The sequence below is a fragment of the Salmo trutta genome, chromosome 3, assembly GCF_901001165.1.
Source record: "Salmo trutta chromosome 3, fSalTru1.1, whole genome shotgun sequence".
Classification (NCBI taxonomy): Eukaryota; Metazoa; Chordata; class Actinopteri; order Salmoniformes; family Salmonidae; genus Salmo; species Salmo trutta.
This window is the reverse complement of record NC_042959.1, coordinates 37,968,101-37,986,824: the sequence shown is the minus strand read 5'-3', so window position 1 is coordinate 37,986,824 and position 18,724 is coordinate 37,968,101. Positions and strand designations below refer to the sequence as shown.

The 18,724-nt window shown below is 45.6% G+C and overlaps 1 protein-coding gene across 3 annotated transcripts in view; it reads right to left on the bottom strand.

Moving 5' to 3' along the window:
- LOC115174779 (protein FAM13B) overlaps positions 1-18,724 on the bottom strand; it is a 76,694-nt gene that overhangs the window by 5,888 nt on the left and 52,082 nt on the right. For 2 of the 3 annotated variants that reach the window (XM_029733671.1, XM_029733680.1), the window contains 10 exons: positions 7,475-7,516; positions 6,380-6,475; positions 5,944-6,097; positions 4,648-4,757; positions 4,088-4,139; positions 3,864-3,978; positions 1,674-1,890; positions 1,251-1,392; positions 1,042-1,123; positions 469-618 (listed from right to left, as the gene is read on the bottom strand). In XM_029733671.1, the coding sequence (XP_029589531.1) occupies positions 469-618; positions 1,042-1,123; positions 1,251-1,392; positions 1,674-1,890; positions 3,864-3,978; positions 4,088-4,139; positions 4,648-4,757; positions 5,944-6,097; positions 6,380-6,475; positions 7,475-7,516 (1,160 nt within the window). The remainder of the gene's footprint in view (positions 1-468; positions 619-1,041; positions 1,124-1,250; positions 1,393-1,673; positions 1,891-3,863; positions 3,979-4,087; positions 4,140-4,647; positions 4,758-5,943; positions 6,098-6,379; positions 6,476-7,474; positions 7,517-18,724) is intronic. The other variant, XM_029733690.1, reaches the window with a different exon arrangement.

Below are 18,724 nucleotides of genomic sequence, written 5' to 3'. Positions count from 1 at the left end.
ACACAAACATGCCAAACTACCCACTACTACAGGTCTGTCTGAAACCACAGGAGAGGATGGATGAGCAGCAAATGAAACAAACCAGTCTGTCTGCACGGAGGTATTTTTGCAATGTCATAAAAAGGCATGTTCTCAAGGACCATGTCCATTCAAGGAATCCAGCTTCCACACATTGGCTAGACTCCCACCCACAAAGATGCTCACCGCAGAATTCACACCCAAATGACAACACTACAGAGTACATGACACACTGCCAAACCCCTGAGACTGTGGGATGTGCTTCTGTATGACCAGTGGAGCGCATCAAACAGATAGAGAGAGAACGCACAAGAGTAATAGAGGTAGAGAAAAAGAGAAAGTGAGAGGAAAAGAGCTATAAGAAGAGGCAAAGAGAGTCTACCTGCAGTTCAAACTTAACAAGTTGGAAGTGTTTTTGGTTTCTACTTACTGCTGTTAGAGTGTACTTACATAGGTAGGGTGCCTGTCTACAGGCAGTGAGGGGGCGTGCAAGTGTAAAATGGGATGTGTTCGGGGCGGAGGAGGAGGGGTGGTGACGTCTGTATGACTGAAGCACCGCCTGGTGCCTCAGGGACCCTTTGGGAAAGAGATGCGGTCTTCCTGCCGATGAGGGACGTCCGTTTTTTTTTTATTTTAAAGAAGAGAGAGAAACTTATTCGGCTTTGCATCTCCTGATTGGGGGGGGCGTTCATATGGAATGGATATAGATGGGTGGAGGGGGGTGGGGGAGGACTTTCACAAATGGACCAACACAGTGAAGGAAGGCCACATGTGAGAGCCACAGTTGGTGTGTACTCTAACACGCATGCATGCAGTGATGTGAGACTGACCCAGCTCTGCCACAACTGGGCAGTCAGGCGGGCAGGTGGGTCAGGGCAGGACCAGGCTGCCCAGGGGAGGAACAGGATGGCACACAGAAGTTCACCCGCCCCGCCCCGCCGAGCCCACCCCATCCCTGTCATGGAACCAAGCACCCTCCCACTCCCCCTAACGTGACCATACAGACACAGAGACTGCTCTTACCTTTCAACTGTTTGCGGATTTTGGTGAGGTCTGTCATCCACTTGAGGACTTTTGGGTTAGCTGCTCTATCTCCATGAGACGGCTTGGGGAAGTGGAGGACAGTGAATAGAAGTATCCGAGTCTAATGGTGAAGTATGAAACTAGCAACACTAAACTACTCAATATTTCTCAACACTAACTTGTTCCTCATATTGAAGTATCCCTCTTACCTTGTAGTTCCTCTCGTTCTCAAACTGTTCCTCAAATTGTTTGATCTTCTTCTTGAGGCTCTGTAGTTTTTTAGTGAGCTGGTGGGAGACCGAGTCATTCCTCAAACCGCTCTCTTTGGAACTGAAGGAGGCACGGCGAGGCCTAGATGAGGGGGACACAACGACGGAGGCAAGTGAGAGAGGAGGTGGTTGACCTGCACCTGCAGTCTCAATGCAAAAGCCCATCTATGCTCTACATACAGTGTGTAAAGCACATATCCTCTTTGAAACACTGCTTATACAGGAATCATAACGAAGAATCATAATGAGCCATAGGCAATCTGTTCATCAGCTAGAATAGCTAAACATGAAAACATCAAAGCTGCCTGTCATGTCTGCACAAATTACCATTCCTGATTTGTCAGTGTGTGTGTGTGGTCTCACCTCCCCAGGGAGTGGTGGGCTTTGGTGGGCGAGGTTGCGTCGGGGTCGGAGTGCTGCAGGAACCGTTGGCTGTGGCCAAAGTCCAGGAACCGGCGGGCCATAAGGGGGTGAGCGTCCTCCTCGTGGGGCAAGGGCACCATGCGCCCCGCCAGGGGGGACAGCTGGGCCTCGCCAGAGTCACTCTCGTCCTGCCATGACTTGTAGGCTGGCACTGGGTCTGGCCGGGACACAAAAATAAACACAGATGAGTCTCGGAACGTAACATGAGTCAATGGATAAGTTGGAGAAAAATGTTACCATTGCCAGCACTGTAGTTCCAGGATCTAAAGAGACAGGACACAAACACACAGATATACAGATAATGTCCCGGGATAGGGCCAGGGAAAGCACACTGTCATTCTGGACACATCTAGAGATAGGAGAGAGAAGGATGGAGAGTTGGAAGACAACAGCAAAACACTTGTGGCCTGGTGCATCAAGTGGCACTTATAACTTGCACATAAATTGAATTACTGAGGGTGGTGTTTGGGGATTTTCTGCACGCGGAAGTGGTGCACTGACACACGTGAAGGGTCAACACTGGAGCAGGTGTGGGGCAGGAGAAGGTTTACTCTATGGGGCTAGTGGCCTTCCTCTCTGGAACTATAAGATACTTGTGAGGTGTGATGAACTTGACTGACTCATTGTGTGATTAACAACAAAGAATCAGCTAGCCCTAAGTGGGTCGCCCAGGAGAGGAAGAGAGCGAGCGCGAGCTCTCTGGATTAGTCTCTCTGAAGGCCTGGATTACTAAAGAGAGGGAAGAAGAATGAATGAATGAATGATCTCCTACTTACCATGGCCTCTCCCTTGCAGGTGAATACAGTGCCTTCAGAAAGTATTCTGACCCCTTGACTTTTCCACATTTTGTTAGGTTACAGTCTTATTCTAAAATTGATTAAATCGTTTTTTCCCCCTCATCAAATTACACACAATACTCCATAATGTCAAAGCAAGAACAGGTTTTTAGAAATGTTTGCAAATTAATAAAACATTTAAAACTGAAATATTACATTTACATAAGTATTCAGACCCTTTACTCAATACTTTGTTGAAGCACCTTTGGCAGCGATTATAGTCTTGAGTCTTCTTTGCTATGACGCTACAAGCTTGGCACACCTGCATTTGGGGAGTTTCTCCCATTCTTCTCTGCAGATCCTCTTAAGCTCGGTGAGGTTGGATGGGGAGCGTCGCTGCACAGCTATTTTCAGGTCTCTCCAGAGATGTTCGATCGGGTTCAGGTCCGGGCTCTGGCTGGGCCACTCAAGGACATTCAGAGACTTGTCCTGAAGCCACTCCTGCATTGTCTTGGCTGTGTGCTTAGGATTGTTGTCCTGTTGGAAGGTGAATGTTCGCCCCAGTCTGAGGTCCTGATCGCTCTGGAGCAGGTTTTCATCAAAGATCTCTCTGTACTTTGCTCCGTTCATCTTTGCCTCGATCGTGACTAGTCTCCCAGTCCCTGCAGCTGAAAAACATACCCGCAGTATAATGCTGCCACCACCATGCTTCACCGTAGGGATGGTGCCAGGTTTCCTCCAGACATGACACTTAGCATTCAGGCCAAAGAGTTCAATCTTGGTTTCATCAGACCAAAGAACCTTGTTGAGCTCAATTTTGAATCTCATAGCAAAGGGTCTGAATACTAATGTAAATAAGGTATCCATTTTTTATTTTTTAATACATTTGCACAAATTTCTAAAAACCTGTTTTTGCTTTGTCAATATGGGGTATTGTGTGTAGATTGCTGAGCAAATTGATTTATTGAATACATTTTAGAATATGGCTGTAACGTAACAAAACGTGGAACAATTCAAGGGGTCTGAATACTTTCCGAAGGCACTGTACATGTGAAGTCTATGAGGGGGAGATGGTTTAGGGATGGTGCTAATGCAGTAGAGAGGGAGGGAGAGCGATATAGCAGAGAACACCGCCGTGAGCCGAGGTTTGAGGCAACCAGCTGGAGCTTAAACTACTTTCTAAGGCACTTTCATGCCTAGCTACCACAACCCATCATTCAAATAATTAGCATCCGGGTTTACCTGAAAATGCATTTTGTTTTCGTTTCAACTAACTTCACTCTATCACTATCCTAACTGTCCCCTGTGGAACATTGGTCTATAAAGCACAAAACAACAATGGTAAGAAAGTTACCTTCCCACTGGCTGTGGGGGAAGATGCGGCTGAGTTGGAGGTGGTGCGAGCTGGCAGGGTGGTAGGGGTACCCCCTGGCCTCTGTGTTGGGGTTCTGGTCACACTCAACAGAGTCCTGGATGGAGAGAGAGAGAGAGAGAGGGAGAGAGATAGGAGGGTTAGACAGTGTTCAACACACATTAGTCATGTGAAGGAGAGAGGAAGGGGTTGCCAGAGACACTTACACAGGTGATGAGATCGGCCTGGTCCATCTTGTCACAGGATTGGCTTTCTTGCCTGCAACGAGAGAGAGAGACATGAGTACTGGCCGGTTTGAAATGCGTTTTTGCTATGGCTATTGAACACAACGCATTATGCACAATGCATGATAGTGACCATTGACCAGCTGACTGACGACTACTGGCAGGCTTCTGTGCGAGTACGCTTGCTTCACGTTGACCCCAATGGTGAGCTGAGGGAGGACAAAACCCTATCCAACTGATTAGAATAGACAACATGTCAAGTGTCCTCCACTCAGCAGCACAAGAAAGTCTCAACAGAAGAACGCCTCATCGCAGCAAAGTCAAAAACTTTTCAAAGCCGTGCTATGGCTGTTTGTGTTGTACATAACCAAATAAAACAGCAACAAATTCCCCAAGTCCCGATTAGCATACAACAGTATGATTAGCTTGTTTCATTGAATGCCAGCCATCAGCCTTCTCTGGGAAGACAGCAAAGCCTGGTGTTTAAGCAGTTGAGGTAATTGTGTTGTGTAGTAATACTGTTAAAACGGTTTAAAGCCAACCTGGCAGTGTTGATATTGTTCTCTGCATCAACAAGAGCCTCTGCGGCATCCAGGTCCATTCCAGAACTCTCCTCCAGGATCGCGCCTTGGGAGTCACAATCCTGGACCTCCTAGGAGAAAACACGCAGAAACAACATATCAAGGATTAGATTTACCTCATTTCTTGATCACAATTGACACATTGAAGAGCATCCACTTGCCAAGCTTAAAAACCCAACATGAAACAGTACCCTGAAGCACAGCCCAACATGTAGACTATCAAACGGAGGCTGCGTCAATAGCAAACGTTTTTTTTTTTAAAGTTATACATTTTAGTCATTTAGCAGACACTCTTATCCAGAGCGACTTACAGTAGTGAATGCATACATTTCATTAAAAAAAATTCTCCCCCCGTACTGGTCCCCCGTGGGAATCGAACCCACAACCCTGGCGTTGCAAACACCATGCTCTACCAACTGAGCCACACTCATTATATTGATGAGACGCTAGCTTGAATTCCTGGAGGGTGGCCTCCATTTTTACAAAGTAGGTGGAGATGGACCTGGTTGAACTGCATACAGTGTGTGTATGTATGTATGAGTGGGGTGGGAGGAGTGTTTGAGGTCTGAACAGATGTTGCAGTCATTCTTTGGGGGCAAGCGGACTATTTAAAAAGAGGGTGACCCAATTCATAGAGGGTCCCACCTCTGGGCTGAGTGGCTGTGGAGCCCAGCCAGGAGCCAGGTCTGTGGTGGTGAAGAATAGGAGGAGAGGGTGGGCCAGATGTCAGCGGAAACTAGCTGCCATTTTATCTAGGGTTCAGCCAGCCTCTATCCAAGGTTACTAGCCAGGAGAGCTAAAATGGTTCCCACCTCCATGTCTCTCTTCCACCCCCCTCCAATCCATGACCTGTAATTTTATGCTATATAGGCTAAATCTGATTCTATGTAGGATATCTAAAGTTCATGGAATTGTCTCTCATCTCTTATCTATGATGATGTTATCAAGAAAGACTGACTGTGCTCGGGGAGAACAGAAGACAGTCTGTATCTGACAAGCCTTCCCTTGTCCCCCCACCACCTCGGCCCTCCCAGGAGAATGACATCTTTGTTATGGGTCACACAAAAGGCCCTGCTGATACAGTAGAACAAGCATCAACCTTGTAATAAAGTGATAGCCGCTATTCAGCGACAGGGCTCGGTATGGTAAATGTTAAATATTCTGTTTACGGCCAGAGCTTGCGGAGTTGTTTGTCTGGGATGTGGGTGTGTGTCGCTCTCCGGTGACCTGGAGTGACTGACTGACTGTATAACTGACCTGTTGGGCCTGTGGGCTGTGTTCAGTGTGCCTCTCTGTCTCTGGGGCTGACAGGGGACTGCTTGCGGGGCCCTCCTTACTCGTACACGGACCCTCCTCTCCATGGCCATCAAATGGCCCTGGCCCCGTCACCTGCTTTTCACTGGGGCCCGCGCTGTGGAAACCAAACAAGTCATTAACTAAGCAACTATCAGCATTGCTCACTGTCAACTGCGGTAACATGAACTTTCTGGAGCTGCCTGCCGCCCAGTGTTAGGCAACAGTATGGGTGACAAGGGAATGCATGTTAGAGTGTGTGGCTAAAGTGAGTATGTTCGTATGAAAATGGATACATTCCATGCACGTTCTGTACATGTGTGAAAATATTTGCGTCATGTATGGGCATTATGTGCGTGTAGTGTGAGATTGAGCACAAGTGTGTGTGTTCACTGCTCACCCTTGGCTCTCATAGCTGCTGATGTCCTGGTCGATGGAGCTCTTGAGGTCAAAGAAGTGCTGTTCCACCGCGGCGCGGATGGTCCTCTCTATAATGCTGCGGGGAACAACACAAGCAAAACGTATTAACTTCTGTTGGCAAAGTAAGAACCCTCTGAACCCATCTAATGAGTGAATATTAGCAGAGGAGTTCAACCGCTCGGCGACCCATTTCCTGCTCTCTGTCACGTTTAATAAGGTCATGCAGGGAACTCTGACTAAAAAAGGGAACAGTCCTGTGCTCTAGAGTCCTGAGATACATAAATCCAGCGCTATCTGAACTAAGCACCAAAACTCCCTGCTCATTTAGCTGTACGGAACTCTACTGTATTCTTTGGCTTCTGAAGTTTAAAACCCACGGATAAAGGCTTAGCTTTAGTGAACAAACACGGGACTGTGTAGTCTGTAAAATCTAGCTGGAAGCTATAGCCTAGCGAATGCATTACTAGCCCTGAAGCTAGCCACCAGCTATATCTAATGCATAAGGTTTACTATGCCTGAAGCTAGCCACCAGCTATAGCTAATGCATAAGATTTACTATGCCTGGAGCTAGCCACCAGCTATAGCTAATGCATTACTAGCCCTGAAGTTAACCACCAGCTGATGCACATTGCACAAGCCTCCTGAAGCTACAATCCATTAGCGACCAGTCAACAGCGTCACTCGCCCCTTCTCTACACCCACAGAGGAAGCAGAGAAGGCATGTCATGTGATGGACGTGCTCAAGTCTCAATGTTTTGTGACGCAAATGGTTTGGTGATGGGTTGACATGGCTTGCTCCTCCCCTTCCCTTCAACTCCTCCTCAGTGGATTAACAATGAGCTTTTATCTACGTCTTTGAAAAACCTAGTCTAACCAGAAAGCGGTTTACACGTTTTGGGGGATCCTTTGATTTCACACTTGATTTAGTGCATTAAGGTATGGCAGAAATTGTATTTTGGGGGGGGGGACATTGTTGCTAAAAGCAAAACATTTTCACTAAATCATTCAAATGGCTATAGGGTTGAAGCGCCTGCTGTTAAAAAGGGGTACGTGGTGATTTAGAAGAAGTACTTACTCTGCAGATCCTGGAAGAACGCTGATGGGGGAGATGTGTGAACTGGGAGGAAACAGAAAGCAACATTAGAACATCATGAACCACCTACTCGCATTCGTCCTCCCTGTTCAACCAGGACCTTCTCTGAGTGTATTCCATTGGAAACTATATGAGCAGTGGGGTGACCCAACAGGTCATGGCCTCAGTTCAGCTGGGTCCTAATCTGGGCCAGTTATGCAACAGTTCTACCTAGGGAGGGGAAGTACATCCAAAGGGCCGGGTATCAAGGGAGTTCACACACACCTCTGGAGAGCACTGCATGAGAGCACGCACACACGCATGTTCTTTCTTTATGTCATTCAATTCGCGCCTCTCAATAGCTACTCCCAGGCGCCGCCAAGGGTGTACAGTGGGCTGGCGGGTAGGCAGAGGCCCATTTACTGTAAATAGCGTCCCCTTTCTGTACCCGCCACACAAAAACAGGGACCATTCCATTGATGTGGGCAAATGTCAAACAGGACACAGCCTGCCTCTCATCAGGCAGTGCCGTTGCTTGTGACAGGAAGAAGGGGCCGGTTGATTCAGCAGTCTGCGCTCGCCTGCCTCATAAACAATGCCAGGAATCTGAGCTTGCATAACGCACCGGCCCGGCTGGTTATCCCGTCGCTGTTAACGCCCGTGTTGGGTTTAGCGGTCTCCTTTGGGGGGGGGCAACTAACAGGGCACCTAGGGGGGGGACTGGCACTCTAAAGGTTGATATTGACAAGGTGGGTCAACTCCTCACGCAAGCAACACAAACAAACACGCACAAACAGGCACAAAGTTTAACTGTAGGATGGTGTTGGCCTATTCCTGTCAACAGTTCCATCCACCAGTGTATATAGTTAGAATCATCCTATCTATTAACCAGCTAAACCTGGGAGATGGCTGCTACCTAGAGACAGTCTAGCCTGCCCTATCTTATGCTATCCCACTGGACCCTTAGTTAGGCTCCAGCTTTGAAACCACTGACAGTAAGGATTCTCAGACTCAGACCCGCCACAGAATGTTAGAACGTGTGGTCCATCTCCAGTATCGCTTTTCACAGCCAAGCCCCAACAGGACCTACATACGCCAATAGGATTCAGAGTGCTCTCTCTCTAGCGTTAAAGATACATCCCTTTGGCTCACACCTCAGTCTCTGCATCTGCCCAGCAGCTCAAATCACATCAATAGCACCTTAATTATTTACACAGTCACCCCTCCCCCTCTTCTTGTTTACTGAGAAAAAGGCAGCGCTCGGATTCCGCACTGACTGACATTGTGTCCTTGAAGAGCTGTACAGAGCCGTACAGTGAGATACTGCACTAAGAGGCATTAAACACTGAAGCCTCAGGCTGTCAGACAACACAGGCCAGACGCCCAGACGCCCACCATCACACCTCCTGTTCTGACAGTTAAGTTGAACATACAGATCGACCCTGTGAGAAGAGTCACGTAAAAGTTCCAGCACACCTCCACATTGATGCCTGCATTTGGACTTTGGCCAGTGAAATTGCCAGTGTGGATCAATAGAGAAAGAGAGTTGACTATTTGTCTACCAATTTTAGATGACATAACACCATTCCATCTCACCGACTCCAAGGTAGTAGTCATTTTAGAGTCAGCAATGTTCTGTAAGTCGAACCTTCTCGCTCTGCCTTGGAAACAATGAGAGCGCACTGTTGGATGTGGCCACACACAGGCCAGCGAGCACAGCACAGAGATATCTGTTACTGCGCATCTCCCTCTCAAACACTCTGGATTATTCTATTACTTGTTCTGAATCAGATCAGACTGACTCAGCTCAGGCCTGATTCCCAGGCTGTGGAGAAATCGGTTTGTGTGACTAGACGGAACACCAGCCAAGGTTTTTGGAGTCAGAGACAAAAAAGCTTTACCAGCTTTTAAAAAGCCCTGGAGTGCCTCACGCAATCGGCTAACCTAATGAGGTGGAATAACCGTACCAGCTTTGCCAAAGTGATTTGGATAAGGAGGAATGCCATATAATCTGCCACATAGCTCTTTGTAGTATGTTGACCTGACCTCAGGGCAAAGGGCTCTAGTGGTAGGTCAGACCAGCGTTCTCCTTTCAAAATAGAGGTAGCTTAACAGCGTCTGGCCTAGTCACGTCATGGAGAACCATGGGTATGACAGATAGGAATAGAATTGCAGTAAGATGAATCTTAAGGGAACTGCTGATGCCTATTGTGGACTTCTGGTCCACTGACTAAGGCGGTTGCTTAACAGTCCGTATTTCCTTCCACTAACTAATAAGGTTACTTAACAGTGCCGGATGAAGAGACATCCTAGGATACCACCGCCTGACTGGTAACACCGACAGGAGTTCAGTAAGGTAGCTAGCTGAGGACCTACTGATGTCTATTGCTGTTCTAATGAGAGATCAGTGTGTGATCTGCTGCCCAACTAAAAGATCACCAGAGGCAAAGCTCCAGGAAACAACGAGCTTCCTCCAACTCCGCAATTTAGCTTCATCATCCCATAGTCAGCTGTCATATGAACACATACTGTAAACACACACACACACACACACACACACACACACACACACACACACACACAGTCCTGCTATTAGTATGAGTGGCTGAGTCGCAGCAGTTGAAGAGGTAGCCAGGTAGTTGTGATTCAGCAGTGTTGCTCTGCTCAGCACTGCGTCTGTAGGTTATGTACTGGTTCTGGCAGAGAGTAGCGCCGCAGTGTGCTTGCCATACATCACAGTTTCAGCAGGTACTTGAAGAAAAGCCCACACACTCTCTACCAGGCATCACTCTTCAGCTCGTAAACACCTGTTTTCCCCTTGATACACAATCTGAGGATTAAAACTAAACGTGTCGGTTACGCAGACCAGCATCCTCCCGTGAGATTTGTAGAATTGGTCAGTCAATCTTAAACACCAAACACCCCCCCCACACCCACCCCCCGCGATGTAATGTGAACCCTTAACAAGTTCATCCGTAAAGGTTAACCGGTCATGAACCATCAGAGATACCATGGGGCTGCATTAAGTTATCATAAATCATCATACGCCACAAATAGCCCCGCATCCCCACATACTGAATACATCTCAAAAATTGAACATGACAATGTACACACACTGTTACAATCCCCCCCCCATGGCTTTACCTGAGCAGCAGAATTTCACACGCCATTTTCACCGGTTGTCGGTTCAGCTTGGTTAGTCGTGTTGTTTTGTTTATCAAGCCTGACGTTTGTTTGGTGGGTTCTCTGGTTATCCAGACTGAGCGCTTATTGGCGATAAAGTCTGTATGAGAAGGTCGAAGAGCAAAACCTGACTCCCTGGGTACATATTGTGGAGAGCTCTGTCCTCAGCTGGCTTGCTGCGTCGTGTTGGGCTCGGGACTCTCTGCTGAAAAGTGCTGCAGTAAACAATCCAGAACCCTGCTCAAATACAGGGCTGCTTGACGCAACCGGGCAACCAACACCGCTGGCCAATCACCTGACCCGAGGGGGGCAGGCTTCCCCAACCAACGGCCAGTAAAAACTGACTATAACACAGCAGCCCCCCCCCCCCCCCACCCACCTGTCATCCACTGGCTTTTATATAACCTGCACATCACCCCTATGTCCGCTTGGTACCCACTGACATCCTATTCAATCATAGCCCAATGGCTGGGCTGGCTCACTGACAGGGCTGGTTCTTTAATAGCTCTGACTGGAGCTCACCTAGGGGGACAGGGTGGCTACTGGCCAGGCCACACCCACACACTGAATCACAGGCCCTCTTTAGCAGTTTACTTCTGCTCGCTCATATCTATGTTTGTCACTGAGTGAACACACACACACACACACACACACACACACACACACACACACACACACACACACACACACACACACACACACACACACACACACACACACAGTTACAAAATCACATACATCCTGAGTAAGGTCACAGGACTGTCTGAACTGACGACGACAGTCCAGCGAGTGCCATGTGTTCTGAGAATGCTTCACTGTGTCCACTAGCAGGAAGCGGGTCAGGTTTGCTCTTAATCCCATCTTGCGTGACCCATTTATCATTGCCACAGTTAAGTTGCGATGAAAGTAATCTTTCCTGGGTGGAAAGTGTGTCAGAACTCCTAGGAATGTAAGATGAGAAGCCTGTCCAAGTACTGTGGCTGAGAACTGATAATATATGTTATGTTATCTAGGTCGCATGGACATCATACTCCAAGCAGTGTAGTACCTGCCTATCAGAGTAATATATGCTAAATACAGTATATGGTGCCGGTGCCTATAGCCTTGACAAATCAGGTAGTGAGATGAGGTAATAAGGTCGCGAGGGGGCAGTAAAAAGTAACTAAGATGCGAAGGGGATGGGAGGTAGCTGAGAGCAATGGACATAAAGTGATAAGCTACTCAAAATAAAGCAAGGAGTAGATCGCAATACCAGGAGTGGGTATATGGAATAGAAGTAGTAGGAGGCACTTGTTTTGATGGGCACAGACAGGAGCAGGTGTCCACCTTGTGGGGTGCCGTTAACCATGTAAACGTCTGGTTGTGTGTCCATGATGAATACTGGGCTTTCACTCAACCGCCCTCATGAAAGAGACAGCAAGAGTTCCGTTGACACATAAGAGCGGCAGGTTTCTGTGGCATGCAGTGGCCTGATAGCCCTCATAAATAATGTCCACAGGCTCCTCAGGACAGGTCTGGCTGGAGAAGATGGACTATGACAATGAGAACAGGTTGGACCCAGGGGCTGTTGATCCTCTGGTTCTGAAGCAGTCCCAAATGGCACCCTAGTCCCTATATAGTGGTCCCTGGTCCTTACGGGGTCTGGTCAAAATGTGTGCACTCTCGGGAAAAGGGTGACATTTGGGACAAAGGTTTACAGGCCTGCCTGGCCTGGTGGTGTTGTGAGGGAAGGCATGCAGGCTGACACTCATGAGTTGGAGAGGTGAAAGGGTGAGAGGAGGAGGACAGGTGGAGGGTAGGAGGAGGGAGGTCTGTGACCCTGCTACCTCCCTCAGACGGTCATTATGGCACAAACACCTGTTCACACAGTCTCAAACCTCGCCAAACAGCGTGTCTATAGGACACTAGTCTTCATCACTGGAGTTTATTTTTGTGCCCCATGAAAAATACTTTCCAAGGAGCAGGATGTATGATGGAGGGTATATTTAGATTTGATGGGAGCTGTCGCTGCCAGGCTTAATGGCTGTCAAGGCTCTGCACAAACAAGTCAGCAAAGCCTGCACTTTCTCCATCTGACTAGGGTTGCAAAGGGAGGATAGATTACTGGAAACCTTAGAAGTTCACCAGTAAACTACCAAAATTGTAGTATCTTTCAAAGATGTTATGTAATAAAGTCTAGGTCCAAAAGGCTCCTGAACAGCTTCTAACCCCAAGACTGCTGAACAATTAATTAAATGGCCATCTGGACAATTTACATTGCACCCCCCCCCCCCCCCCCCCCCTTTCATTTTCACACTGCTGCTACTCGCTGTTTATTATCTATGCAGTCATACTTTACCTCTACCTACATGTACAAATTACCTCAACTAACCTGTACCCACGTACATTGACTCGGTACCAGTACCCCCTCTATATAGCCTCGTTATTGTTACTTTATTGTGTTACTTTTTATTTTATTTTTTACTTTAGTTTATTCAGTAAATATTTTCTTAATTTCTTGAACTGCATTGTTGGTAAGGGCTTTTAAGTAAGCATTTCACGGTAAGGTCTACACCCGTTGTATTCAGCGCATGTGATAAATACAATTTGATTTTACATCTAGTAGCCCTTTTGCGAACTTCAGATTATCACAGGTGTCTAATTATCTCTGGCCCTCTGTGGCATTATGTAAAATATATTACAATTAAATAAAATAGAATGAAAAAGCTGCAAAACATTATTCTAAATATAAACCATCAACTTAGTGAATAGCATTGGTGTTTAAGCAAATTATCCTTTATATACAGTACCAGTCAAAAGTTTGGACACACCTACTCATTCAATGGTTTTTTATTTGTACTATTTTCTACATTGTAGAATAATAGTGAAGACATAAAAACTATGAACTAACACATATGGAACCATGTAGTAACCAAAAAAGTGTTGAACAAATAAAAATATATTTTATATTTGAGATTCTTCAAAGTAGCCACTGGCCTTGATGACAGCTTTGCACACACTTGGCATTCTCTCAACCAGCTTCATGAGGTAGTCACCTGGAATACATTTCAATTAACAGGTGTGCCTTGTTAAAGGTTCATTTGTGGAATTTCTTTCCTTCTTAATGCAATCAGTTGTGTTGTGACAAGGTAGGAGTGGTATACAGAAGATAGCCCTATTTGGTAAAAGACCAAGTCCATACTATGTCAAGAACAGCTCAAATAAGTAAAGAGAAATTACAGTCCATCATTACTTTAAGACATGAAGGTCAGTCAACTTTCAACATTTCTTCAAGTGCAGTTGCAAAAATCATCAAGCACTATGATGAAACTGGCTCTCATGAGGACCGCCACAGGAAAGGAAGACCTAGAGTTACCTCTGCTGCAGAGGATAAGTTCATTCGTTACCAGCCTTAGAAAATGCAGCCCAAATAAATGCTTCACAGAGTTCAAGAAACAGACATCTCAACATCAACTGTTCAGAGGAGAATCATGCCTTCATTGTCAAATTGCTGCAAAGAAACCCTTACTAAAGGACACCAATAATAATAAGAAGAGACTTGCTTGGGCCAATAAACACGAGCAATGGACATTAGACCACTGAAAATCTGTCCTTTGGTCTGATGAGTCCAAATTTTAGATTTTTGGTTTCAACCGCCCTGTCTTTGTGAGACGCAGAGCAGCTGAACAGATCGCCGCATGTGTGGTTCCCACCGTGAAGCATGGTGGTGTGATGGTGCTTTGCTGGTGACACCGTCAGCGATCTATTGAGACTTCCCGGCATACTTAACCATCATGGCTACCACAGCATTCTACAGAAATACGCCATCCCATCTGGTTTGTGCTTAGTGGGACTATCATTTGTTTTTCAACAGGACAATGACCTAACACACCTTCAGGCCATGTAAGGGCTATTTGACCAAGGAGGAGAGTGAAGGAGTGCTGCATCAGATGACCTGGCATCCACAATCCCCCGACCTCAGCCCAATTGAGGTGGTTGGGTGATGACTTGGACCGCAGAGTGAAGAAAAAGCAGCCAACAAGTGCTCAGCATATGTGGGAACTCCTTCAAGACTGTTGGAAAAGCATTCCAGGTGAAGCTGGTTGAGAGAATGCCAAGAGTGTGCAAAGCTGTCATCAAGGCAATAGGTGGCTACTTTGAAGAATCTCAAATATATTAGGATTTTTTAAACACTTTAAACACTTTTGTGGTTACTACATGATTCTTAGTAAAAATAAAGAAAAATCCTTTAATGAGTAGGTGTGTCCAAACTTTTGACTGGTACTGTATATGAATACTTTTATTCAAGTATAAATGACCAAAATTACAAAATATTCCGGTAACTTACCGGTAGCTTTGCAACCCTATCAACGACCGAACCACATCGTACATGACCAGTCAAGTGTTATTGTTAATCAATGACTACCGTCATGATTTCATAAGCAAGAGAATTAAAAATATATTTAAAAAAAAACTACATTTAAGACATTTATAAAATGACATAATACCACCAAAGGCAGAGCTGTAACTGCATAATCCCCGGCATCACAGCAATAGTTGTGGGGGATACAGGCAGCTACCAATTCTGATGGTTGCCATTTAATCTCTGTTAATTTCAGTGCTTGCCCCAACTCCACCCTTCTATCTACATGAGTCTGTCTGGGACTGGGCCCTAATTCTGCAGCAGCTGTCATCCAAAGCTTCTCCCTATCCCCCCAAGCAGTTAAAGTGTTTGGCCGGTTCAAATCCCCCAAGCCGACAAGGTAAAAAAATATGCCGATGTGTCCTTGAGCAAGGCACTTAGCTCTAATTGCTCCTGTAAGTCGCTCTGGATAAGAGTGTCTGCTAAATGACAAAAATGTAAATGTAAAGTCCAGCCACCACCCAAATCCCCTTAACATTTACAGAACGACCAGGACAAGCACATACAGCGCATTCGGAAAGTATTCAGACCCCTCAACTTTTTCCATATTTTGTTACGTTTCAGACAAATTCTAAAATGTAATAAACAATTTTTTCCCCCTCAGCAATCTACACACAATACCCTATAATGACAAAGCAGAGGTTTTTCAAAATTTTGGCAAATTTATAAAACAAAATTTTTAAATACCTTATTTACAAAATTATTCAGACCCTTTGCTATCGTTGGTTAAGGGCTTGTGAAGTAAGCATTTCACTGTTGTATTCGGCGCATATGACAAATACATTTTGATTTGACCAAAAACCCGATAGTCACTGACATAGTTCTCCCATATCCAAAGAGGAACTCTGGAGCTCTCTCTGCAGCACTCCACCAATCAAGGGCTTTTTGCTAGAGTGGCCAGACAGAAGCCACTCCTCAGTACAAGGCACATGACAGTCCGCTTGGAGTTTGCCAAAAGTTTGCCAAAAGGACTCTGACCATGAGAAACAAGGTTCTCTGGACTGATGAAACCAAGATTGAACTCTTTGGCCTGAATACCAAGCATCACATCTGGTGGAAACCTGGCACCATCCCTATAGCGAAGCATGGGGGTGGCAGCATCATGCCGTGGGGATGTTTTTCAGCGGCAGGGACTGGAAGACTAGTCAGGATCGAGGGAAAGATGAACAAAGCAAATTACAGGGAGATCCTTGATGAAAAGCTGCTCCAGAGCGCTCAGGATCTCAGACTGGGGTGAAGGTTCACTTTCCAACAGGACAATGACCCAAAGCACACAGCCAAGACAACGCAGGAGTGGCTTCAGGACAAGTCTCTGAATATCTTTGAGTGGCCCAGCCAGAGCCCAGACTTGAACCCGATCAAACATCTCTGGAGAGACCTGAAAATAGCTGTGCAGCGATGCGCCCCATCCAACCTGACAGAGCTTGAGAGGATCTGCAGAGAAGAATGTGAGAAACTCCCCAAATACAGGTGTGCCAAGCTTGTAGTGTCATACCCAAGAAGACTCGAGGTTGTAATCACTGTGTAGATTGATGAGGTAGGAAAAAACTATTGAATCAATTTCAGAACGTAACAAATTGTGGAAAAAGTCAAGGGGTCTGAATATTTTCCCAAAGCACTGTACATACACCCCCACAGTTCATGTCTGGCTCCTTGGTGACATGATTCAGAAACCGGAGGCACAGAGTGAGGTCAAGTTAGCTGAAAAGGGCCTTCTCGGTCCTTGTTTGGCATACCATAAAGTGTTAAACACTGCAGCAGTAGGGTCCATGGGAAAACAATAGCCCAGAAGCGCGTGCCAACCCACTGTGTGTATGGTTTGGGAGTCGAAGCAGGAAAACAACCAGTAAAGACTGGTAACAAATACAGTGAGATCCAAACGTATTGGGACAGTGACATGTTTTGTTGTTTTGGCTCTGTACTCTAGCACTATGGATTTGAAATTATACAATGACTGAGGTTAAAGTGCAGACTTTCTGTACTTAGTCCACCCATTTTAGGGGACCAAAAGTATTGGGAAAGATTCACTTATACGTAATGTTCCCTCAAATCTTTTGGGGAATAGAGCAAATGTTTGGTCTTGTGAGCGTAAACGTGAGAATGTTGTTCCCTTACTGTTTTAGACAGTAGCCAATAGGCTATTGTGGCTATTTGAGCATAATGTGGGCCTACCAACAAAACCAATGGAGCAAATCCCATAACATTTTCACATGGAAATAGCTTTTGATTTCTATGATATAGTCTACCGTAGCCTATATGTGGTGTTCAATGCAGGCCTACATTGCATGAGACTTAAACGTTTTTACATTATGAAGGGCTTGACATTAATTCATTATTTTTTTACTTGGTTTATAACACCATGGGCCAAATAGGTGACTGTAAATTGCATTGTATTGTGTTGTATGATGCAAGAAACCACTTTACAAAATACAATGTATTATTATTAGCATACAGAGAATGACAATATTCAAGCCTGTCTCAAAATACAACACTGCCCCTTTAATTAAGACATTAGCTTTTTACCTGACTGGCTTTTCAAAGACAGCTTGAAATGTAGCCTACACATTTTATGCTCTTGTAAGGAAGCACTAACTCCCCATTGCTGACCTATACTTATAAGTGGGCTAATAACTCGCTAACTAGCAAAGAATATCAACAAATGTGCACACGCGTGGCTCTGCGCTCTGAACTGATCTCCGTTGCTCTCTGGCCCTCCACATTGTGTTTAGAAACATTCCATTCTTATTTATTTACAATAAAAGTGACTCCAAAATGACAATACATTATTTACCATTCATTTAAAATTGGGCAAAAATAATCTGAAACAACCAAAGCAAACAGCAAATGCATCCAACAACTTTGTAGTCACAAGCTTGATGTAACCATTGCGTGCTAGGAATATGGGACCAAACTAAACTTTTGACTACTTTAATACACAAGTGAATTTGTCCCAATAATTTTGGTCCCCGAAAATGGGGGGACTATGTACCAAAAATGCTTTCTAAACAGTTCACCCAATATGGATGAAAATTCCCCTCAAATTAAAGCTGACAGTCTGCACTTTAACCTCGTAGTCATTGTATAATTTCAAATCCAAAGTGCTGGAGTAGAGCCAAAACTGTCACTGTCCCAATACTTTTGGAGCTCACTGTATGTGCAGTGGGTCAAGCGTCACTGTCTTAAGCCTTTCTAGCCATGTAGACTATTTCCCCCTGCCGTGGTGCATGTGGCTGTCTGTTTGTGTGGATTAGGGATTAGTGGGTTTAAATCACCTTAACCCTTTACACTAGTGAGAATTGGCCTATATGGATAGGGCTAAATGTAAATGTTTCTTATAGAAAAATAAGAAATAAGGAAAAAAATGATAAGGGTTTGAGTAAAGGGACTAACTGGGATCTCAAAGTGGCCACACACACACACACACACCTCTCCAAAGTGTGCACAGTTCCTAAGTAATTTCAATGCACTTTTATGACTCAAAGCACCTTAGCTTTTTTTGTTGTTGGTACTCCTAGTTCTCCTTCTCCTGCGCCGTTGAACTTGAGCAAGCACACCTGTAGTTGTTTTGGTTGGAACACAACCCTGCATCCCCGCCATCAAAAAAATGTGTTGTTTACGAAATCCCAAAACACTCCATTCTAAATCGCAATCTGGTTCAGGTGGGCATC